Source organism: Onychomys torridus, chromosome 16 (genome assembly GCF_903995425.1).
Source record: "Onychomys torridus chromosome 16, mOncTor1.1, whole genome shotgun sequence".
NCBI lineage: Eukaryota > Metazoa > Chordata > Mammalia > Rodentia > Cricetidae > Onychomys > Onychomys torridus.
Window position 1 is genome coordinate 21332512 of NC_050458.1, and position 24705 is coordinate 21357216.

General features: G+C 44.8%; 1 protein-coding gene across 1 annotated transcript in view; it reads left to right on the plus strand.

Moving 5' to 3' along the window:
* Deptor (DEP domain containing MTOR interacting protein) overlaps positions 1 to 24705 on the plus strand; it is a 155261-nt gene that overhangs the window by 96766 nt on the left and 33790 nt on the right. The window contains exons 5-8 of the mRNA XM_036208305.1: positions 13650 to 13835; positions 16046 to 16180; positions 19998 to 20068; positions 22452 to 22556. Of these exons, the coding sequence (XP_036064198.1) occupies positions 13650 to 13835; positions 16046 to 16180; positions 19998 to 20068; positions 22452 to 22556 (497 nt within the window). The remainder of the gene's footprint in view (positions 1 to 13649; positions 13836 to 16045; positions 16181 to 19997; positions 20069 to 22451; positions 22557 to 24705) is intronic.

Here is a 24705-nt window from a genome sequence, read left to right on the forward strand (position 1 = left end):
TTGCAGAGGGTAGTACGAGGACTGTGGGGAAACTCTCTTTCAAAGAGCATCAGAGCCAGGCATGACAGTCCCTGTCTGTAATTGCCGGACCAGGGAGGCAGAGGCAGGAGGGTTGGGAGTTCAAGGCCAGCCTGTGCTGTGTAGAAAAATCCAAGACAGTCTGGGTTACCTGAGATCTTGTCAAAACAAAACCAACAAAATAGAGAATCATTTCCAGCAGAAGCTTTTTTCACCATTTGAATCATCAGGTCCCCCTCCCCCCCCCAGCTTTGAGGCTGGGGCTCTGGGTAGGATTTCTACCTGTGACCTAGGCCCACCTGTGTTGTAGTAAGTGCCCTCATGGTGTATCATCCTTGCTATTATGCCATGGCTCTTGGGTATCCTCTAGAAATTTTCCCAGGAGCCTCTCTGGCTCTTCCTTCTGAGCCTATATTATTAGTTAGGGTTCTCTAGAAAATCAGAATGGGTAGACGGTATCAATCTCTATATAAACAGGATTTGTTAGCATTGTGGTCTGACTGTTCCAACTATGACTGTTGCTTGGTCCATGAGACCGCTTGTCTCAGCTGGTCTTCAGGAGATGCCGGAACCCCTAAGAAGTAGGTTCTAAGACCAGTGGAGGAATAAACTTGCCAGCAAGAGTGGGGGGGCAAGCAGGCAAAGAGCAAGAGCTCCCATCTTCCATGTTCTTTATATAGGCTGAAACCGGAAGGTGTGACCCAGATTTAAGGGGGATCTTCAGTCAACAAACCCCTCACAGGTGTACCCAGGAATTTAGGGGCTAGTTAATTCCAGATGCAGTTAAGTTGACAACCAAGAACAGCCATCATAGAGTCCCTCATTTTAGCTCAGTTTTCTTGGTTGATATTTCAATGTCAGTACATCTGGGCTATTCAAGTTCTCTTCTCTTCTCTTCTCTTCTCTTCTCTTCTCTTCTCTTCTCTTCTCTTCTCTTCTCTCCTCTCCCCTCCTCTTCTCTCCCCTCCCCTCTCCTCCTCTCCTCTTCTCTTCCCCCTCCCTCCCCTCCTCTCCTCTTCTCTTCTCTTCCCCCCTCCCTCCCCTCCCCTCCTCTCCTCTTCTCTTCTCTTCCCCCCTCCCTCCCCTCCCCTCCTCTCCTCCTCTCTCCCCTCCCCCTCCCTCCCCTCCTCTTCCCCCCTCCACTTCCCATCCCTCTTCCCGTCATCCTCCCCTTCCTTACTCTCCCCTCTTTTTGCAGTGCTGATGCTCAAACCTTGGACTTTGTACATGCCGCCATTTAGCTGTACTCCCAACCCTAGAACAGCACAGTAACTCTCCAGACATATTACAGAGAACTAAAGATACCATCTGGAAGTATACTTATCCTTCACTTGGTGGTAGCTGATTGCCTTTGTTATCGCTGTTGTCAGCATCTGCACAATCGGATGCCTTTCAGGGAAAGCTTCACGTATGTTTGACCTCATCCAGTTCTGACCTTAATGTCTTACGCTCCATAATCTACATAAAGTCTCAACTGCTCCTCCCTCTCGCTTCTCTGAGGGTAGACCCTAGGGCCCTGTACATGACAGACAAGCACTTTTAAGTAAGTTACCCCTGAAGTATTTCACACGGATTTGTGCCGACAGTTCCAAAAGCTCAAGAACAGAGTCTGTGGTAGTTTGAATGACAGTGTCCCCCCATAGGCTCATATGTTTGCATGAACTGTTTGAGAATTGTTGGAGTAGGTGTAGCCTTATTGGAAGATGTGTCACTGAGAAGTTTTGAAGTTTTAAAAGCCCACATCAGGCCCAGTGTCTGTCTGTCTGTCTGTCTGTCGCCCTGACCCCTCTCTCTGCCTGCTGACTATGGATCAGGATGTAAAGCTCTAGCTCCATCCCTGTCTGCTTTCTGACATGATGTTTATGGACTAACCCTCTAAATTTGTAAGTAGGCCCCCAATTACATACTTCCGTTTTATGAGTTGCCTTGGTCATGGTGTCTGTTCACAGGAATAGAACAGTAATTAAGACAGCGTTACAAGTTTAATTTCTTGAATTATGTGTCTGATGCATCCCGTTTTTTCATTTTTTTAAAATGTGGTTTTGTTTATTTTTTGTTTGTTTTAATGCTAGGGACAGAACCCAGGCTCTCATGTGTGCTCAGTAAACATACTTCCCATTAGCTTTTTTTGTTTTGTTTTATTTTGAGAGAGGGTCTCACTAAGTTTCCCAGGATGACCTTGAGTTTATGAACTGCTAGAGGAGTTGGGATCATAGGCCTGTGCTGCCAAGCGTGGATCAACAAAATACTTCTGTCTTTAGACCCCTTTGCTTTACAGCACATTCTGGGGCTCTGAAAAACAAACCTCATTTCTGGGAAACCTACCCTTTGTTCTGTGAGTTATAACTAAAAAGAAAGACGGGTCATATTTGGAATGCACATGTCTGTTATTTAGTAATGCAGAGAGAAATATAAAACATAGTTTATGATAATCAGTTGACAAGATCTAGAATTATTACCTGGGAGATAGGCCTTTGGGCATGCCTGTGGACTGTTGTTTTGGGGATAATTGAGGTAGAAAGCTGCACCCACTATGGATGGCACCATTGCCTGTGCTGGGATCCAGGACTGTAAAAGAAAAAGAACTGAGTCCAGTGTTCATCTCCCTCTTCTTCCTGACTGTGGATGCAATGTAGCCATCTGCTCCAAGCCCTGCGGACATGATTTCTCTATCATGATGGGCTGCTCCCAGGCACTGGGAACCAAAACAAATCCTTCTTCAAGTTGCCTTTGTCCAAGTATTTTTTTCACAGCAACAAACGACCACCCTGCTCACACAGGTTTGTTCCCTGACGTCTCTTGTCGGGGAACTGGAAATAGCAGGAAGCTGTGCCATCAAGTGTTCCATTTTGATTTCTCTCCTCTTATCTTGGTTCAAGTTACTTTGAATCCTTTTTTCTCTACTTAATCACATCCTCTCTTTGCTTCAGTCAACTAGATAATTATGTGTATCCTAACTTGGAGCCTTCCAGTGTTGTTTTGTTCTAGTAATACCGGCTAATAGGATTCTGTTTCCTAAAATCAATTTCCTGCCTTCACGTCCTCTTTATAATGTCAGGGCCAAGGAAGTAATTATTTTAGCCGGTGACTCACTGTTGTTATTGCCTCTTGAAGAGCTTTATATCCCAAGTACCTAGCACCATCCTTTTGAGGAGCAAGCACTCAAAAGCAGTTGCTTTATCTTCTTGCGTCAAGGACTTCTGCTGTTTTAGGAAACGGGGTCCTTCAAACGACTTCCTCTTAGGATGATGTGAAGTGGGTGGTTACAGCCTGAAGCATGGCTCAGACTGTCTCAAAAATAAATAGCATTCTGAGTCAGGAGCGGTGATGTACTGCTGTCATCTCAGCACTTGGGAGGTAAATGTAGGAAGATCAGGAGTTCAAGGGCGTCTGTCTGCATTGTTCTAGGCCAGCCTGCCTGGACGATGTGAGACCATGTCTCAAAAACAACACCAACACCAACAACAAAACTTCCAAGCCAATTTTTGTGATGCACACCTGTGTGTTATTTCCACACTGGGGAGACTGAGACAAAAAGATCGCCTGAGGGAGAGCAACCCAGGCTGTAGAGTGAGTTCCAGGCCAGCCCTCTGAGACCTCGTCAGAACAAGAAGACAGTTTTCTGCCATCATCCATTATCAATTCGCCTTCTCTTCCCAACATATAAATACGTATTTTTTTTTTAATCTTGACAATTTTTTGAAAATATACAATATACGCTACACTGATCACATGCTTGGTTTGAAACAAAACTGCAAATCCCTCCATGGATTTCATTTGTTTTGAGGTAGATTATCACTATGTAGACAGTTTTGGCTTCAGACTCGGCCTCTTCTTCCTCAGCCTTCAAGTGCTAGGGTTCCAGGTGTGGTGTGTTGTCATCTCTTCCCAATGAACATGTCAAGGATGAAAAAAAGTGACCTTCCTCCTTCCTGCTCCATAAGTGGCTCAGAATCACAATTCAGTTGAGCTTATAGAACTCAAGATGCTGATCTTCTATTGTTCTTAGCCTACCTGTGTGGGTGGGATGGAATCCAGTGGTCCCTTTAGATGTTCAGCTTGCTTTATTTCTTTATATCTGCTAACATCATCTTACTGATTTCTTTATTATTATTATTTTTCTTTTTAGTACATTTATGTTTTGCTTGCACGCATGTCTGTCTGAGGGTGTCAGATCCCCTGGAACTGGAGTTACAGACAGCTGTGAGCTGCCATGTGGGTGCTAGGAATTGAACCCTGGTCCTCTGGAAGAGCAGCCAGTACTCATAACTGCTGAGCTATCTCTCCAGCCCCCATCTTACTAATTTCTAAGGGGAAAAATGCCACCTCATTATTCCCACAGAAAATACATCTGGACTGTCACTATTATTTTGGTAGATCAGATTGCACATCTCTCATACCTTCTGAATATTTACGGTACATGGTGCATAGGAGTCTGGTCCATAACCAGTAGCTTGGTGCTTCTGCAAGCATCTTAGGCAACAAGAGCCTCCATTTCACATGGCTTCGCTTTTCTGGCCATGTCTGCTTTTCCTGTTTAATATCCCTTTTAATGCCAGAGCAAACTGGGGATGTGGCTCAGTACTTGCCTCGGGCACTGGGTTTGAGCCCAAGAACTACTAGGCAACTGCAAAGATTTAGGTGAATAAATACTCAAATACAAAGTAAAGCACCCAGTGCCAAACCAAGCCTTGTGTCTTGAGAATTTCTCCAGAGCAAAAAAGAAGCCCTAGAAGGTCCCAGAAATTAGAAATTGGGACAGTGAACATTTTTGTTTTGGGGTAGAGGTATAGCTCAGTTGTATAGCACTTGCCCACTATGCTGGAGGCCCTCCCTGGGTTCAACCCCCAGGACTTCAAAAGGAAAAGAAAAAAAATCATCTGTCAAGTGCAACTATTGATAAGATCACAATTAGAAAATGTATATGATCATCAGAGAGGCTTCCTCCTGCAGCAGATACACCCACGGTAAGATGTTACAGAGACAGAGGGGAGAGATAGATAGATAAACAGAGAGAGAGAGAGAGAGAGACCTGGAGCACACAGCTCTAAATGGGACAGCTCCATCAAACCCCTCCCCTCCAAGCTCAGGGAACCCTGGGGAAGAGGAGAAGGAAAGAATGTAAGAACCAAAGGGGCTGGAGGACCCCCGGTGAACAGGGCCCTCTAAATCAACTGAGGAAAGCTCCTATGAGCTCACCGACCAAAGCAGCGAGCCAGGGCCTACACACGACTAAACTAGGCTCTCTACGTAGATATTCTGGCTTACGGCTTAGTATTTTCATGGGACTCCTGAGTGTGTGAACAAGTGGGTCTCTGATTCTTGTGTCTTCTCTTGAGGCATTTGCCCACCATCCATCAGTTGGTTTGCCTTGTCCAATTTCCATGTGATGGTTTGTGTTCTATCGTAGTATATTTTACTTTCTTAGAAGCCTGTTCTTTTCTAATGAGAGACAGAAAGGGAGTGGATCCAGATGAAGGAGGAGTAGAGGAAGGGAAGACTAGTCAGGATGTATTGTGTGAGAAAAGAATCTATTTTTAATAAAAGGGGATGAAATGCACAGACAGAAAAAGAATAAGAACCAGGCAAGGAGATGTGAAATGAAAAAATAAAATAATTAGCTGGCAAAAAAGTATTGCTCCCATATTAGAATGTAGCCTAGTCAGTCCTCTTTGGCGGGAGGGTCTGTTCCTGCTTCCCATTTTATTCTCCAGTGAAGCTCACCCGCCCTCCATGCTAGCTCAACAAATACTGCTAAACTGGAAGAAAGAAGGAGATGCATGTGCTCTTAGAACACTGTCTCTAGAGAAGACAGTGATGCATGCCTGAGAGCTCAGCACTAGGAAGGTAAGTGGAGACAGGAGGATTGGGAGTTCAAGGCCAGCCTGAGCTACATGAGACCAAAAAAAGAAAAAAAGGAGAAATGAGTAGTCCCAGGAAACAAATGTCAAACTCTGCCTGGGGACATTTGTTGACATGACTTTCCCATACAGCCCTGAGATCTGTGGAATGAAGAATTAGAAAGATTTTGAGATTCAGAGTCACGGTGACTCTTTCTCCTCCTCGATCCTTCTTCTTTCCTGTCTTTCCCCAGATGGTAGATTATGCTCTTCTGTGTTCAACCAATATCAAGAGAAGTTGTGCCAAGCTGTTGGTATATACTTTCAGCCCAGCTATTCAGGAAGCCGGGGCAGAAAGATGGCATGTTTGTGACCAGCCTAGAGAGAAGGCTGGTCCTAAAATGCAATTATAAAATGGCTGAAGATGTAGGTCAGTAATAAACACTCACCTTGCCTGGTGTGCCTCGGGCCCAGAGGCCATTCCTCAGCAACACACACACACACACACACACACACACACACACACACACACACACACACACACATATACACACACACACACACAAAAGACAAATAAGCAAGTACTTAGAACAAGTGGTCTTTTTTGAGGTAGGGTTTTATATAGCTGGTCATGGGCTCCCTAAAGGAGGGAAATGACCTTGAACTTCAGATGTGCCCCCCAGCTTCATCCTGCCAGTTGCTGGAATTACAGGCATGAGCTATCATGCCCAGCTTTAGCAAATGATTTTTGGATTTTATATAGAAAAATGTCTTCTTAAAGTGTAAAAACAATTCGCTCAGTGGTAGAGCACTCGCCTAGAATGTAAACTTTCACATTTAGGTGTTGTTTCTTCAGATGTTATATAATGGGTGGCTATAAAGAGAGTTTGACTTCCTTATTACAGTTATGTCTCAAAACTTACCACATCTTAACTCCTTGATTTCAGGCTTGCCTTTGACTTAAGATCTGATTTAGGTGTCTTCAGTGAGATTATCTGTAACCTCAATCTAGCTATCCGGTTCAAGTTCATGTTTCTTAGTGGGTGAAAGGTAACAGTCCTGCCCAGGAGGGAAGGCTGACATGAGCCAAGGCTGGTTTCAGTGTTTGGAAGTTTAAGACCAAGAACCGCTCAAGGGCTCCAGGTCAGGTACATGCCAGATCTCTGACATGAACTGCCCACTTGTTCCTCACGTGGAAACTGCACCACAAACAACGCAGATGAGAGACAGGTTTAATGAGTTACCCAAATCACCCACTCAGCTAGCAAACGTGGCAGAGCTTCGAGGCAAACTCGGATTGTCTAGCTCTGAGACCTGTGCTCTTACTGGGACATGGAAAAAGAAAAATCATTCAAGGTCGTCCTCAGCTACATAGCACGTTCCAGGCCAGCCTGGCCTACATGAAACTCTGTCTCAGCCAAAAACAAAACAAAACAACAACAACAACAACAAAAACTAAAGGAGGGCCAGCAAGGTGGGCCAGGGATGTCCTTGTCCCACATGCTTGGTGTCCTGAACTCATGGAAAGGTGGAAAGAGAGAAATGACTATAAAGGTGTGCTGTGACCTCCACCTGTGCCATGTCAAGAAAACAAGTGGCTTGCTGGCCAGCCAGTGCAGCTAATTGGCAAGCTCCAGGTTCAGTGAAGAGATCTGCCTCGAGAAAGAAAAAAATGTAGCGTGATTAAGGAAGACACTCAAAGTTAACTTCTACCTTCCACAAACACACACAAATTGTGCACTTGCATCCACACATGCACATGTGGAACACACACACACACACACACACACGCACGCACGCACGCACGCACGCACGCACGCACCCTCCTTAAATGGTGTGAAACCTGTGTTCCTCACTGGAGGGCGTCTCTTATTTTCTGAGAGTTACTTAAGGTCAAAGCCCCAGCTTGTTTGTTTTTATAAGCAGTGATGTCTCTTTTAGCAGACTGTGGAGCTGGCGAGCTTTCCCACAAGCAGATGGTGCCATCTGCCCACTGCAGTGCTAAGACAGAGATCTGGGGCCGGGCATGCCACTTAACAGGTGCTCCATTGTTCGAATAGATGTGTTACTGATGCCGTCACTTGACCCGCTAGCTGTACTCCTTCCGTTTTTCATTTTTTATTTGGTTTTCTTTTTTGGCAGCTAGAGAAAAGGTCTTGCCGTGGAGCCCAGGCTGACCCTGAGTTCAATGCAGTCAGCTTTGTTGTTGTTGTTGTTAAATTTATTTATTTTGCATCTTGATCGCAGTTTCTCCTCCCATCTTCCCGCCCTCCCCCCAATCTACCCCTCCTCTGTTTCTGTTCAGAAAGCGGCAGGCCTCCCATAGGTATCAGCAAAGCATGCCATATCAAAGCTGGAGTCACAAGTATTACATCTAGAACTGGATTCCCAAAAGAAACTTATGAAACTCAAACATTTAATGAGAAAGAAAAAGATATCTTTCAAGGCAAAATAGTGTCTTAGCAACGATACAGGTGGTGGGAAATGTACCGTTTCATTTCATTTAAAAGTAGGTCATCGTGTTGTGTAGCTTGGTCTCTTTGTGGGGCCCCCAGCAGTGGGACCAGGATCTGTCCCTAGTGCACGAACTGGCTTTATGGAACCTATTCCCTATGGTAGGATGCCTCACTCAGCTTTGATGGGGGCAGAGGGGGAGCTTGGTCCTGCCTCACCTTGATTTGCCATGCTTTGTTGACTCCCTGGGAGGCCTGTCCCTTCCTGAGGAGTAGATGGAGCAGGGCAGAAGGAAGGTAGGGGAAAGGAACAGGAGGAGAAGAAGGAGAGGAAACTGTGGTTGGCATGTAAAATAAATAAAAATTTGATTAAAAGAAAAGGTAGGCTATATCCCATCTCCTTCCTCCAATCCCCCAACCCCAGCTAGGCTGGAACTTACTTACTATTTAGACCAGGTTAGCCTCAAACTTGCTAAAATACTGCAACATTCTGCCTCCAAGTGTGGGGACTGCAGATGTATGCCATGATATCTGGCCACAAGTTGACTTTAGGTATTTTCATTAGTTTGAAACTTTCATAGGGCCCGGACTCAAACCAGAGCCCTACACTTGCTAGGAACTATTCTACCTCTGAACCACACTGAAAATACTTCTGATGGACTGCTCCATGACTTCCCTGGGGAGATGGAAGAGAAATGTCTGTTTACCTCAAACAGATACGGAGCTCAGAAACCTAAGAAAGAACTTATCAAGCCTACCTTGGAGAAATAAATGAACTTGTTGGGGTTACAGGAGTCGAAGTGACCCATGAACAGCTACACCACCAAAAGGTCCCATCCCCATTGAATTTCTATTTCCTACGTTCTTTAATGTTTTTAAGGTTCCATCTGTATCAGCAGGAGGGAGTAGCAGTTGAAATCTCAGAAGGCCAGAGGTATTATGAGGATCTCTGGACTCTTCCCCTAGAGCGAGTGGGTTCCACTTCCATAGGCTAGCTGTCTGCTGTGTAATTCTGCAGGCTGAGGTCCCTGCTAGGTCATCAGAGCTTCTGTGCGCATGATGGCAAGTGTCATGTCAAGCCCAGAACAAAGAATTCTCATACAGTACTTAACAGTTATGAAATACCACAGCGGATGTTTTATCTAACTCACGATGTCAAGGGAGAACAAAAGTGTGTGTGTGTGTGTGTGTGTGTGTGTGTGTGTGTGTGTGTGTGTGTAGGTCATAATTAAATGCTGTTGTGGAAGTCACCGTGGTTTGTTTTTTTTTTTAAACTGAGAACAAGATCACACAAAATAATTTACCTACAGATTTATGCAAAAGAGATGGCTATGCACAAAGAATCTGGATACTCATGAAAATGTATTTGGTTTGTTCCTCAGTCTACACTGTGCTAGGCTAGAATCAGCTAAATCTGAGCGGTTGCAGAACCACCTGGGAATTCAGTGTGCTTGTCTTGTGGTGGTGGTGGTGGTGTGGTGGTGGTGGTGGTGGTGGTGGTGGTGGTGGTGGTGGTATGGTGGTAGTGGTGGTGTGGTGGTGGTGTGGTGGTGGTGGTGGTGGTGGTGGTGGTGGTGTGGTGGTGGTGTGGTGGTGGTGTGGTGGTGGTGTGGTGGTGGTGTGGTGGTGGTGGTGTGGTGGTGGTGTGGTGGTGGTGTGGTGGTGGTGGTGGTGTGGTGGTGGTGGTGTGGTGGTGTGGTGGTGGTGGTGGTGTGGTGGTGTGGTGGTGGTGGTGTGGTGTGGTGGTGGTGGTGGTGGTGTGGTGGTGGTGGTGTGGTGGTGGTGGTGGTGGTGGTGGTGTGGTGGTGGTGGTGTGGTGGTGGTGGTGGTGGTGGTGGTGGTGGTGGTGGTGTGGTGGTGGTGGTGTGGTGGTGTGGTGGTGGTGGTGGTGGTGTGGTGGTGGTGGTGGTGGTGGTGGTGTGTGCGTGTGCGCGCTTGGTTTTTGTTTCTGACAGGGCCCTTTTTCCCCTCTAAAGCCAGCATTATTCTTTTGACTAAATAGTTTATCAGCACTTTAAGATTGTGAAGCACCCAGAAGAGTCATTGGGTTAAATGTTGGCTGTGGTACTATCCTAATAGGGATCCTACATTCTGAATTCTTATTTATAAATATCATATAAAAGCAAAGTATTTTACAAACTGGTACTAGGTGGATATGTTGGTAAATTATCCTTCCATGTCAATGTTCATTTCATCGTCTGTATGAACCACCAACATTAACATAAACAGGAATTGAACCTCTTCGCACAGGCCTGAAATTCTAGCTATTTGGAAGACTGAGGCAGGAGGATTCCAAGTTTAGGTATTTCCTGGGCTACACAGTGAGTTCAAGATCAGCCTGGACAACACAGTAAGACCCTGTCACAAAATTAAAAAATAGAAAAAGGACTGGGAATATACTCAGTGGTAGAGCACTTCTTTACTGTGCAGGAGGCCCTGTGTTCGGCTCCCAGCACTGTAAAGCAGTACTGCTAGTAATGATAATAATAATTAATAGTGGGCTCAGAGGAATTGTACATTGATAATTACAGTGTACCCTGCCTTATTTTTTGTGAGATATCAAAGGAAACTGTGACTTAGGTAATGCAGATAAAGAGGTTATTGGGGTAGGTAGTAGCTTATGTCATTTTCCATGAGAATTTTTGCATCTCACATCCCTAAGTAAGAAATTTGTTTAATAATAAATATTTTAAAGTTTTTTTATTTTTCCTGCAGATGAGGTATCAATGGCGGTCATAGACATTCAGGCTTTTGTTAAACAAACTATTATCTTTTAAGTGAGAAAACTCTAGATCTTTATTACATTTATCGATTTATATATTTGTTTGTTTATCTGTGGGTGGGAGGGACATGGAGGGGTTCGTGTGTGCCATGGTGCATGTACAGAGGTCAGAGGATAACTTACAGGAGTCAGTTCTCTCCTTCCATCATGTGGATCCTGGGACTGAAACTCAGTCATCGGGCTTGGTGGCAAACATCTTTACCCACTGAGCTATCTCACCTGCTCTTTAGCAACCTTTGCAGAATACTCCCAACATTTGCCATACATACTGGCTCATGCGCTCAAGAAACAGATACAGGGGGATTGCTATAGATTTGAAGCCATACTGGGCTATGTAATAAGTACCAGTTCAGTGAGGCCTATAGGCAAAACTGTATCTCAAAAATAAAATTTTAAAAATTCCTCCAGATTTGACTACCTGAGGTATGTCTTCAGGGTCAAGGAGAGAACAGTGTACCTGATTTTAGTCTGCTGGGTGATGATGGTATTTCTGTCAGGACTTCCCTGGGTAAGGTCCTTGTCTTGCATTTATCTCAATAGAAACAAGGCTGAGCCATCCCACTTAAAGGCCCCTTTATGATTTCCTGGTTTTAAAAGTATATTGAACTTTAAAATTCTTTGGATTTGATTATTGATTTGGATTTTTCCTCTGTATCTCCTAAACTAAGTATCTAATATGTGTTCATCATTTTTTAGTTAGTTTTTAAGGAATTTTGTTTTTACCACAAGCTACAGGTCATCTCCATCCATTGAATTTCCAAAGCATTTTAGATAAAAAATTTCTTAAGAAATTTGAAATGTCTATCTTAGAGTTTCTCTTATCTCTACGTCCCTGAGTGTGGGGGAGATAGGGATATTTCACCATGCCCGATCTGTTATTAATTTTTTTAAAAAGAATTTTATAATACTATATAATCCATCCATTTAATGTATACAATTTGAGGCTGAGTGGATAGCTCGGTAGGTAAACCTATTTGCTGTGTAGCCGTGAGGACTTGAATTCAATCCTGACCACCCAGTTTCAAAGCCTGGTATGGTGGCTTTAGAAATCTCAGTGCTGGGGAAGCAGAGACAGGTGAATCTATGGACTCACTAGCCATCCCACTAAGCTTGATGACCCAAGTCTGATCCCCAACTCCTACATGGTTGAAAAAGACAACTGACTTCCATAATTTATCCTCTGACCTCCACATATCCCTGCTCCATACACAAATATATAAATGCAATAATAATACTTTTTTTAAAAGTAGCAGGTGATAGCTCATAGTTCTTATTTTGCTTGCTATAGGATCAGATTAATTTTTATTAGGATTTCATCACAAATCTGCTATTGTAACTCATTCATATTATAAATATATAACTGAAATAAAAAATTTTTAAAAAAAGTAGCAGGTGATACCTGAGACCTCTGACCTCCATGTGCATATGCACACAATGCTTGTACACATGTGTGCCCATATACACCTGCACGCATGCACACACACAAACTCACACAGCAATAAACAATAAAATGTACAAACCACAATTTGGTGGTTTGTAACATATTTTCAGAATTGTGCAATCATTCACAGGTAATTTGAAAATAATTTCACCAAGTCAGAGTAATAATCCATCATTTTGTCTAATACCTTTCTCCCAATCCCCATGATGCTCTCCAGCCCCATTCCTTGTTCTGAATATTTCATCTGACCAGAAATGGTGCAAGGTTGTGTTCTCTGTATTATTGTTGAAACTGGGTAAGTTTGTAATTATTTCAGTGCAAAAAATTGAAAGCTGTGAGTCTGAAGCTGTACGTTATAGAGGATCTGGTTTGCATATCCAAGGCTCTAGGTTTGGTCCCCAGCACCACACACACACACACACACACACACACACACACACACACACACACAGAGAGAGAGAGAGAGAGAGAGAGAGAGAGAGAGAGAGAGAGAGAGATGGAGGTGGCTTGGTTGGTAGAATGTTTACCTATCATGCTTAAATGGTGTGCAGTGGCACAGGCCTATAATCCCAGCCCTCAGGAGACAGGCAGAATGGTCGGGATTTCAAGGTCATCCTTGACTATGTACAGTGAGTTTGAGGTCAGCCTAGGCTACAAAAGAATCTGTCTCAAAGAGGAAAAAGAAAGAATTCAAGTGTTCGTATGAGTCAGACAACAGTGTGCTGGATGCTGGGCACACGTGGTTACATGAAGCTGTGGTCATCTCCCAGAGATGCCTAGTGTTAGGTGGAAAAATGAGGGACGTAAACAATAAGGGCAGACAGTAAGGTGAGTGATCAGATGGAGGGGACCCTGGAGCCAGCAGGACACTGTGAAGAGAACTCAGGTTGGGGCTGCAGTCGGGGGCTGTGTCACAGAGGAGCTGGCTACTCCATTCTGTTAGAACACGTCATGTGAGAAGAATTTGGGACTGTGTGTGGGCACTGTCCAAGTGCACGTGGCCTTTGTGTAGTCTCTTTCTTGGGACTTTTGCCCCGGTTGGCTAGAGTCTTCTGGCTGTATCGCTCTCTGACCAGCATGCCACACATTCTTCATGGGTTGTTTCTTGTCCCCAGTCTCCAACAAGCACCCATTTGTGGACAGCAATCTCCTCTACCAATTCAGAATGAACTTCCGTCGGAGGCGAAGACTGATGGAACTGCTCAATGAAAAGTCCCCGTCCTCGCAGGAGACACATGACAGTCCCTTCTGCCTGAGGAAGCAGAGCCATGACAATCGGAAATCTACCAGCTTTATGTCAGGTAAGCCCTGGGTTGAATCCCTAGCACCACCCAGGTGTGGTGTTGCATGCCTGTATATTCCAGAACTCAGGAGGATTAGAAAAATCAGTCATGTTCCACTATAGTATTTGCATCCACTTGGGTAATATGAGACCTTGTGTTAAAAATAAACACACACTTGTGAGCTCACATGTATGTGATCTCTCTCTCTCTCTCTCTCTCTCTCTCTCTCTCTCTGTGTGTGTGTGTGTGTGTGTGTGTGTGTGTGTGTGTGTGTGACAGAGACAGACAGACACAGAGAGACAGAGAGACAGAGACACACACACAGAGACAGAGAAACAGACAGACAGACAGACACACACACACACACACCCCACCTACAGAAGTATGAGATGTTTAAGAAGAATGCCAGCTCTTCTGAAAACTTGGCATTGATTCAAGGACCTTGGTAATTTACAGTTCAGAAGCACTGGGTGGGCATGGGACACTCGGTTGGAATCCTAGTTATTGGGAATGGAGGCAGGAACTCAAGGTCAGGCTTGGACACATAACTTCTTAAGATCCTGCCTCAAAAAGAAGAAGGGAAAAGAGGGAATTGAAAAGGAGAGGAAGAAAGTAAAGAAGAAAGTGGGAAGGAGTGAAGGAAGGAAGGAAAAAGAAAATAAGCTTAACTCAGCACAAACTGGATTTGTCATGTCTTGCTTATGAACAGGAAGTAACAATGAGGAGATGTATCCCTGCGAATGGAGACATTTCTGTGCCTTGGACTTGGCTGCATGACTTTTCTCATTTAATTCTTCCTCTAACCCTCAGGAAGTGGTTGTTCCTACTCTCATTTCACAGATGAAGGAAACAGCCCAGGGCTTTGCAGTGGTTTCCAAGTGGTAGACATAGCTTCGTCTCCACAGCTCTCCTTTATCCTGCCCTCTTCTGAGTCCCATGGACCCCAAAGTCCTCAGGCACAGCCAGGGCTCAGACTGAAAAGGAAGCAAGAGCTGCTAAGTAGAAAATCAAAACCAGTTGCAGGTCAGCAGTCTGTGCTCCAAGGTCATTTGGAGACGGAGCAGCGATTCCTCCTTCCTTTGGACAGAGGCTTGCCTGCTTCTTGAAGAGGTGCAGCAGAGATGATAAGAGGAGATGAGAAACACATTCCTGGGAAGCCAGTGTTCGCCCTTTGCTTGTTTGTTTTTTTCCCACGGGGCCAGGGAGCAGCCAGAGCAGCCTTCATACTGTTCCTCACTTCCAGGCCTTCGGAGCCAGCCTGCTTGGTGGCAGGCAGAACCGAATCTGAAAACTGAAGACTCTATCTCACATAACAGTTTGAAAGCCTCAGTATGCACCATTTTAAGCGTTGTCTACCATGCTTCCAAATGATTGCTAGCTGTCATTAAATCAGGAGCCATTTGCTACCCCGGTGTAGTATGTATCACATATGTCAGAGGCCTTGGATGTGTACCCAGGGAGGGAAAGCTTGGGTTTGGTAGTTCTTGAATTCCTGTCCTGTAGGAGCTGGGGAGATGGCCCAGATTTAACCAGTTGGTAAACTGCTGAACATTCAACCATGATGATCTGTATTTATATTGGCAGCACTCAGATAAGAGGTACATTAAGATTAAAGAAAAAAAAAACAAGATGAAAAGGTGTGTTGTCATGTAGCTATAATCCCAGTACTAGGGAGGCAGAGACAGGGTACCTGGACCTGACCAGTCAGTCTAGCCTCATCATCAAGCTCCCGGTTCAGTGAGAGAAACCCATGTCTCAAACCATAAGATGGAGAATAAGTGGGGGAAGACTCTGGATATTGACCTCTGACCTCTACGTGCAAGAATACATATGCACATACAACATACACACGAATATGTACATATACATTCAAATACCCTAAGATGAAATATCTTGTAAACTAGGCACAGTGGTGTGTCCTATAATTCCAAGACTCTAGTGGTTGAGACTAGCCTAGGCTCCACAATGAGCCCTATTTTGAAAAGAAAGAGAGGGGGAGAGAGAAGGATGTTCCTATACATTAAATGATCTTTTCCTTACACCCATCCCATGGAATACTATTATTTCATTTTACAGTCCAGGACACCAAAGGGAATGGCCTCATTTGTGCTATCTGTGACTCTCTGGTCAGACCTGGACATTCCAATTCTTACTTTGTAGCTGGATGCCCAGGAGTTTTGGGTCTTGAGACCCCCTGCTCAGTGACTGTGTTTGCTTCCCCTCTGCAGTCAGCCCCAGCAAAGAGATCAAGATCGTGTCTGCCGTGCGGCGGAGCAGCATGAGCAGCTGCGGCAGCAGTGGCTACTTCAGCAGCAGCCCAACGCTCAGCAGCAGCCCCCCTGTGCTCTGCAACCCCAAATCCGGTGAGTGAAAACAGGGTGACCATGCTCCTCTCTGTGGAGGCTTGGGCCCACATGCGTGCTGAGTTCCATGGGAAAGAGAGATCAGAGGAGCAGGCACCTTATGAAAGTGTCCCGAGTCAACACCTGTTGAATGGCTGGGAAAGAATAGCACATGGGCTGAGATGCAGCCTCATGGGAGGCTACTGTTGACCCATAATGCAATCCTGCACCAGGATGCCCTGTGCACAGAGTGGCTCAGAGAGAGCCAGGCCAGACACTTTCTTGTTGACCAGTTACTCAATGTTGGTGCCCCCAAAAGGAAGGCATGACTTTGCTCCAGATTCTGCCTTCAGAGAGATGGCTTTCAAAGTCAGCTGGGGACTGTCCAACACCAGCACTCCCAGGCACTGGGATCAGCAGCTAAGAGGAGTTCCTTGGTTCTCAAAAGGGCCTCAGCCAACTAGCAAATGCAGCAGAGAAAGAACTGCTTTCCCAGACCATGGCAAGCAAGAATCTGTGTAGAACTTGTTTTTCTTTCCTTTCCTTCTTCCTTCTTTCTTCTTTCTCCTTCCTTCCTTCCTTCCTTCCTTCCTTCCTTCCTCCCTCCCTCCCTCTCTCCCTCCCTTCCTTTCTTCCTCCCTCCCTCCCTTTCTTCCTCCCTCCCTCCCTTCCTTCCTTCCTCCCTCCCTCCCTTCCTTTCTTCCTCCCTCCCTCCCTTCCTTCCTTCCTCCCTCCCTCCCTCTCTCCCTCCCTTCCTTTCTTCCTCCCTCCCTCCCTCCCTCCCTCCCTTCCTTTCTTCCTCTCTCCCTCTCTCCCTCCCTTCCTTTCTTCCTCCCTCCCTCTCTCCCTCCCTTCCTTTCTTCCTCTCTCCCTCTCTCCCTCCCTTCCTTTCTTCCTCCCTCCCTCCCTCCCTCCCTCCCTCCCTCCCTTCCTTCCTCTTTCTTCCTTACCTTTGCTTTTTGTTTGTTTGTTTGTTTGTTTGCTGAGACAGGGTCTTGCTATATAGTCCTGTCATGTCTGGAATTCATTAAGTAGCCCAGGCTGGCCCTGAACTTGCTACAGTCTCCCTGCTGGATGCTGGATTACTGTCAGGTGCCACTGTGCTCAGTACCTAATGCTCATAAGGAAGAAGGGTGGGTATATTAGAAGCCCACCCACTGGAATTCACTGGTGTCTTATAGTTTCAAAACCTGTTCATCAGCGTCCATGAGGACTTTTAATCATCATAAAAGTGTTTGCCATGCAAGCTAACAACCTGAGTTCAATCCCCAGAACCCTCAGAACCTATGTAAAGATTCAAGGAAAGAACCAATGCCGCAAAATTTTCTGACCTCCACACATGTGCCCTATCGTAGCCTCTATGTGAGTCTGTCTCTGTCTCTCTGTCTCTCTCTCTCTCACATACACACACACACACACATACACACACACACACACACACACACACACACACACACACACACTCTTTCACAGGCACACACACTCTCTGATAAATAAAAATACTAGCCATCTCTACATATCAGAATAATATATATTTAATAGTAGATATAAGTATCTGACCTCACCACTCTCCCAAAAGAACAAAACCATAGCTGTTGCCATAATCTGTGTCATGGTGATGAGTAAGAGGGAAATCTGCAGGATTGGGTCTCAAAGATTCTGTTTCTCAACACAAGAAAAAGAAAAAGTACATTAAAATAAACGGCTGGCCCTGCTGCCAGAAATGTCATTAATTTTCATAACCTCCTGAGGAGTCACAGGCATGGAGAGGAGCTCGTCTGCTAAGCAATAAGATCTCAACCCTCATACACTCACTGCTGTTTCTACCCCCGCTCTGTCTCCTGAGACGTTCGTTTTCTCATCATGATATTTGACCTGCTCCCTCGTCCTTAGCAAACATTGATTCATGTTCAAAGCTTTCTGAAAAGCAAAAGTAATAATCCCAACCACCTGTCCCCTTCACTAGAAGCAGTTCTTAGCTCTTCTCTGGGAGAGTGCTTCTTAAGCCAGGGGCTCACCCAGCAATTGGGCCCAGCTGCCTGGGGGATCATGTAGGCCTGGCCCTTGCGGTGGCACACTTGTTGGGGGCCAGTGTCTGACCTCTGAATGAATGAATGCCACCAGTAAAGGGAACTAGAGGTGGGCACTTCTCCACATTGGAGTCTGGCCCTGGCTCCTTTCATTTTTTGTGGCACTTAAATCTCTGCTGTGCATGTACCCATGTTAGGATGGTCCCTGTGCCCGATACCCACTAGCTACCCTGGAGGCTAGGACAACCCCCTCTCCCATTACAAATGATCAAAGAAAAGACAGGGAAATTCATTGCTAGAGGATGGATGGAGATGTTCATCACTAGGGGGATTTATGCAGCTGTCTCAGATGCCTTGGCAGACAACCTCAGTGAGCTGAGAATAGACAGACAGCCCTCCAAACTGTTACCTTTCGGGATTTCTGAGACAGCATAGCTCAGGAAGACAGGGTGACAGGTGCTGAAAATATGGGCTCTGGTAGCCATGCCTGAATTGGATCCTAATTCTACTACCCATGCTTTTACCACAGCATCTGGGACATACACAGATTAACTTTTCTGAATAAGTTTTCTCACATCTAAAACAATTGGCAAAAAAAAAGAAAGACAAGTTTAAAAGCGTTAATACCAAGTATTATATCTTTAAACCTTAAGACTACCAGGCACTTACTTCTGTGGTTTTAGGATTTTTCTATTTTATCTTGAAGCCTTAAGACCATCAGGCATATCTGTGGTTTTAGGATTTTTTATTATGAGTTTATTATATCTAATTTCACTTTCAAAATCAGCAAGCATGGTGATACACAGCTTCAATCCCAGCACTAGAGGCTCAGGCAGGATTGTAGTGAACCTGAGGCCGTCTGGGCTACACCGCATGTGAGCAAGACCCTGCCAAAATAAAATAAAATAAAATAAAATAAAATAAAATAAAATAAAAACAGGTTAAAAAGAATGAGATTAGCACAGTGATGAGCCAGACTCTTTAGAACACTGGTTCTCAACCTTGTTAATGCTGCGACCCTTTAATACAGCTCCTCATGTTATGGTGACCCCCACAACAAAATTATTTTCATTGTTACTTCATAACTGTATTTTGCTACTGTTAGGAATTGTACTATAAATATCTTATATGCCGCTGCTGGTTTTAGGCCACCTCTGTGAAGGTCGTTCCATACTCAAAGGGGATGAGACCCACAAGTTGAGAACCGCTGCTTTCGATCATTATTAGTTCAGGTAGAGATTAAATGAATAATGGATTTGACAGGATGCAGGGAAGTAGCCCAGCTCGTGGAGGGTACTCAGGAGAGTCTCCGGTCTGGCTCCTCAGAGCTCGATGCAGCATTCTTATGTTTCCAGGTTATTGATTAGAAGAAAGAATGAAGCTTTGTAATGGGGAGGTATGCAGTATGTTGGGGACATGGAGTTGGATGGAGCCAGTATCTGCAGTATGGTTGGTGGACTGCTGGTGTTTTGACATATCTAGATACATATAAGGACTTAGAAGAAAGAGCCGGAAGAATTGGAAGCATAGCCTTTTCTTTTATAGGAAAGCTCCATTCCTCTCTTGGTCTCCTTCCAAGGCATCTTGGTTTCTTTTCCTTCACTTCCTCAACCTCCCTGTGTCCCCGTGGTTCAAAAGGCAGGTTTCAGTTCTTTGCTGGTATTTCCTGTCTGCTCAGCTGAGGGATAAATGTGAGGTGGAGGTCATTGCCACTCTTACTGGTTAGCAGTGGAGAGGAGTTATTCAAAAAATGACTAGGAGAAAGACTCAAGAGTTGTGCATTCTCTGACACTATGTCTGTCTCTCAGTGCTGAAGAGACCAGTTACTTCTGAGGAACTCTTGACTCCTGGAGCTCCATATGCAAGGAAGACATTCACGGTAAGCTCTGCTCATGTGCACACCCACCTGTCAGTGTGTGGCCTAGGGACCAAACTGAATACTTTTCTCTAATACCCCCTTCCTGGATGGACTGGAACTCACTATGTAGACCACGCTGGCCTTGAACTCACAGGGATCCTCCTGCCTATGAATCCTAAGTGTTTGGATAAAGATGTGTGTTGCTACACTCATCTGTACATTTTGTTTTTTACTTGGTTATAATAGTAGTCTTTCTGAATTCTAATGCAGTGAAATGCATTCAGACCTCCCTTGATTTGTTAGTGACATTTTAAGATCTTTTTGACATGTCCTTTTAAATATCAACTATGCACTTATTCTAATGTAATTAAGTACTTTTTTTTTTTGTCATCCCCCCCTCGGGGGCTGAGGACCGAACCAAGGGGCCTTGCGCTTGCTAGGCAAGTGATCTACCACTGAGCTAAATCCCCAACCCCTTGGTTTGGGGTTTTGGTTTTTTTTTGTTGTTTTGTTTTTTAATTAAGTACTTTTTAAAAAATTTATTTATTTATTTATTCATTATATATGCAGCATGTATGACCGCAGGCCAGAAGAGGGCACCAGATGTCATTACAGATGGTTGTGAGCCACCATGTGGTTGCTGGGAATTGAACTCAGGACCTCCAGAAGAGCAGTCAGTGCTCTTAACCTCTGAGCCATCTCTCCAGCCCTCTAATTAAGTACTTTTAAAACAGATGACAATACAAAAAATTTTTTCTTCATTACAGTTAATTCTAAAAATCATTAAGGTGTTAGGATTATGCTAAGGAGGAGAAAGCAGTGGGGTAAATGTCAGCATGTGTTGAGGTGTATAGCCATGTGACTGCGGAGCCCTGTGTAGTCTCCTGTAGCTGAGGACTCTTCCTTTCTTGGTGTTCCCACAACCTTCGTCCTGCCATTCCCAGACCTTATTCAAATGGAATCTAAGTTATTTTTCTGAAGGAGCTTACATAGCTTCAAACTATGTGTAGCCCAGGATGACTTTGAATTTCTGACTCTCCTGCCTCAGTCTCTGAAGTACCAGGATTGCAGTCTGTGTTGGGTTCATGCAGTGGGGGACTCAAACCCAGAGCCTCTTATATGCTAGTCAAGAACTCTACCAACTTAGAGACATCCCCAGGCCTGTTCACATGATCTTATCGGTTCCATCTCCCCTATTCCACTTGCTTTCTGCTCTCAGCCTGCAGCATCCATATCAGTAAACTTGAAGAACATCTCCTCTCTCTTCCCCTGTTTCCCAACTTTCGTTATTACCTCAAAGAAGAGAACGTTTTCCCACACGTTCATTCACACCCCAGAACATTGCTGAGGACCGCTCCCAGGCTGAGTTAACATAAGAAGGAAAGGCTAGGGCCTGGAGAGATGGCTCAGAGATTAAAAGCACTGACTGCTCATCCAGAGGTCCTGAGTTCAATTCCCAGCACCCACATGTTGGCTCACAACCATCCATAATGAGATCTAGCACCCTCTTCTGTGTATATATAATAAATAAATAAATCTTTTTAAAAAGGGGCTGTTATGTCTGTATCAAAAAGGCACACTGTACATTTGGAAGTAAAACTAGATATATTAAATTCATAGTCGTGACTCCTAAAACCGCCGAAGTGTCTTAAGAATTTCCATCTGAATTCCCACTTGCCCTCTCTCTTTTCCCCAGTCTCCAGCTGTTGAGAAGTGGATGTTTTGAGTGCATTCGTTTTCTTTTTATTTAAGAGTCAGCATCCCTAATACTTGACTGTGAGGGCGTTTCAGGTTGTATATGTCCTAAGGATGCCCCTGGAGCCATTCAGGGGACCTACCTGCCGGTTCTGATTCTGTCGAAAAGGGTATGCTTTGGTGCTGAACGATGTTTGGACCAGAGTCTGTTTGTAAACTGTGAACTTCATTTTCTTTCTCACTTGGTTTGCTTGGTACTGAAAACTGTCTTTGAAAAGAGGCCAAGACACTTCTGTCTCCCTGCCATTAGTAGTTAAAGCTGTTCTTCTAGACTTCGATGTAGCTGGGTCAAAGTCTGTCATTTGGCTATGAAGGAAAGATCATGTTGAGGTAGACATTGAATCTAGAGAGAAAGTCCAGTGATGTCTTTATGGTCTTCTCAGACGTCTACTGGGGTGTGATATGAAATTGGCTGTCAGCCTAAGGAAGAGGCATGCTGCCAGCGGTTTCCGGGGGAGTGACCTCCCCAACACAAACAGGTTATGTGTCTCCATTACATTTCCATTTTCCTGACACACTAGAGATGAAACGAAGAAAAAAGATATGTCAAGACACGTAGTTAATCTGGGGTCGGACTTCACTCTCTTGGGAAGACAGGCAAATTGCCAGGGACAGTCTGCTATTTGCTAATTGTGGTTTTCCTCTCTAGATTGTCGGTGATGCGGTTGGCTGGGGCTTTGTGGTGCGAGGAAGTAAGCCATGCCACATCCAGGCTGTGGACCCCAGTGGACCTGCAGCGGCAGCAGGGATGAAGGTACGATCAATCGACTCTGGGCTCACTCTCTTCTGTCTGCTCTGGCATCTTCAGGGAGCATTGATTGATTTTTTTTCTTAATTTGCATTTCTAAGTTTCCCCCTGTGTCTTCCCTCCCCTAAGAAAGAGTCAAATCTGTAAGGCATAGTGTCACACACCTGTAGTCCCAGCACTCTGGCCACAAAGGCAGGAGAATCCTCCTAAGTTAGCAAACCAATCAGAAACCAGTGGTTACCTCCACAACAGTCAGGCCACTGTTGCCCCAGTAGGCACGTCCAGCTTAGTAGATTGGTATTACAGCATGCAAATTCTACCACTCGGTAAGTGCAGTGATAACTTTTCTTCTTAGTTCCAGCTTGATTTCTCTATGTCCTCCAAACCAAGTGTATTGTGTCTTCAGCAATCACACTTGCTATCTATCTACAGGGGACAGTCAAGAGCAATGTCAATAACCCATGTTCCTTTAGGGGCCCTTGGGGGGGGGGGCTCCCTCATAGGGAAATATCCCATGCCTGATGCTAAGGTTTTTCATTTAACAATCTATGCAATCTAGTGGAAAACATTACACACAAGTGCAGGGAACCTGTGTTCAAGGTCCTTTTTTAAAAACACGTGTTCTTAATTAGCATACAACGAAGTTGGTTTCCATAAGGGTTCTTCATACAGCCTTGACTTTGGTGAATGCACCTCGATTCCGTTTATCCCTGGTCCTCCTCACTTGTTCCCTGTTTAAATCTGTAACCCACAGTATTACCCCCACATGTGATTTTCTGTTTCTAAGAGTCTTTATCCAACACCATTTTGTTCCATCCTCTGTGAGCATTTCACAGAGGATGTTGATCTTGGCTGATCTTGTATGAGGAGAGGATGCAAAAGACTGGAATGTTCCATCATACCTCACACACGTTCATTCAGTGCTTCCACCCTCTCCCACCATATCCTCACCTAGTGCTGTAAACCAGGGCAGCAGTGGCAACATGGAGATCTCCACCTGCCTAGATTCTAGCCTGTGACTCTGGCATTGGCTTGCACACTTTTAAACAGGTGAGGGGCAACTAAGCCTGACTCAGAGAAGCAGAGAGCAGTGTACTGCTGCTCTAGTATTACCGTCTGATTCTATCCGCTTTCCATTTGAAGAACACATCTCACTAGGTCTTATGCTCCAAATGATGCCAGCCTCCTTGGCTAAAGTAGCTAGGGTTAGAGTCCTTTCCTACAGTGAATACAGAACCCAAGGATCTGGGTGGGAGAGTTGCCTAGGATCCCGAAGAGCAAGCCCTTGTTTCCCAGCTGGGGCTGGGTTTTTCTTTTTTTGGTTTTTTGAGACAGGGTTTCTCTGTGTTACTTTGCACCTTTCCTGGAACTCACTCTGTAGACCAGGCTGGCCTCAAACTCACAGAGATCCGCCTAGCTCTGCCTCCCGAGTGCTGAGATTAAAGGTGTGAGGCCCCACGACCACCCAGTGGGCTTTTCATTTTCTAAGGAACTTTTGGCTAAAAGAAGGATTTTGTATTTTACTTCCACAATGACTACCCAGTATAAATTATTTTTGGCACGCTCCTTCAGCTCTGAGCATGTACTCCTTGACACAAGGAAGGATTTGGCTTAAAACAAATTTCCTTTGAGGAGGAAAGCAATGGATTCCCGTGGCAGCTGAAGACCTTGCCAAGCAGACTGGGAACTTAATTGGTTTTAGTTCATCTCTTGTGATGAACTGTGGAGTAACTTTCCTGGTCATTGAAAACTGATTAATTAGCTAACTCTTTATGCACCTGAAGAGTTGTTGTCCTAACTTTCTCCTGTTTTTATAAACTAATAGTTTATTTGGTTCATATTCCTATCTTCTCCGGAGGTGTATGATGGTTTTCATGTGCCACAGAGCAGTGGAGAATTTATCAGAGTGGCTTCTCTACAACTGTACTGTACAGCATTCTAGTTCAGCAACATGTCCTGCCCTGAACATCTCCAACCCAACACTTTCTAGCCTCTTCTTGGAAGTTAACCAAACACATTAAACACATTAGCATATTCATGACTCTTCTAAATCTGCCAGGGGAGGAGTGTTTTTAAATTGTATTACCTATTAGTTTATCATGTAAGAGAGACAGACTCCAGTGCATGCCTGTTATTCTGGGACACAGGGAGTAGG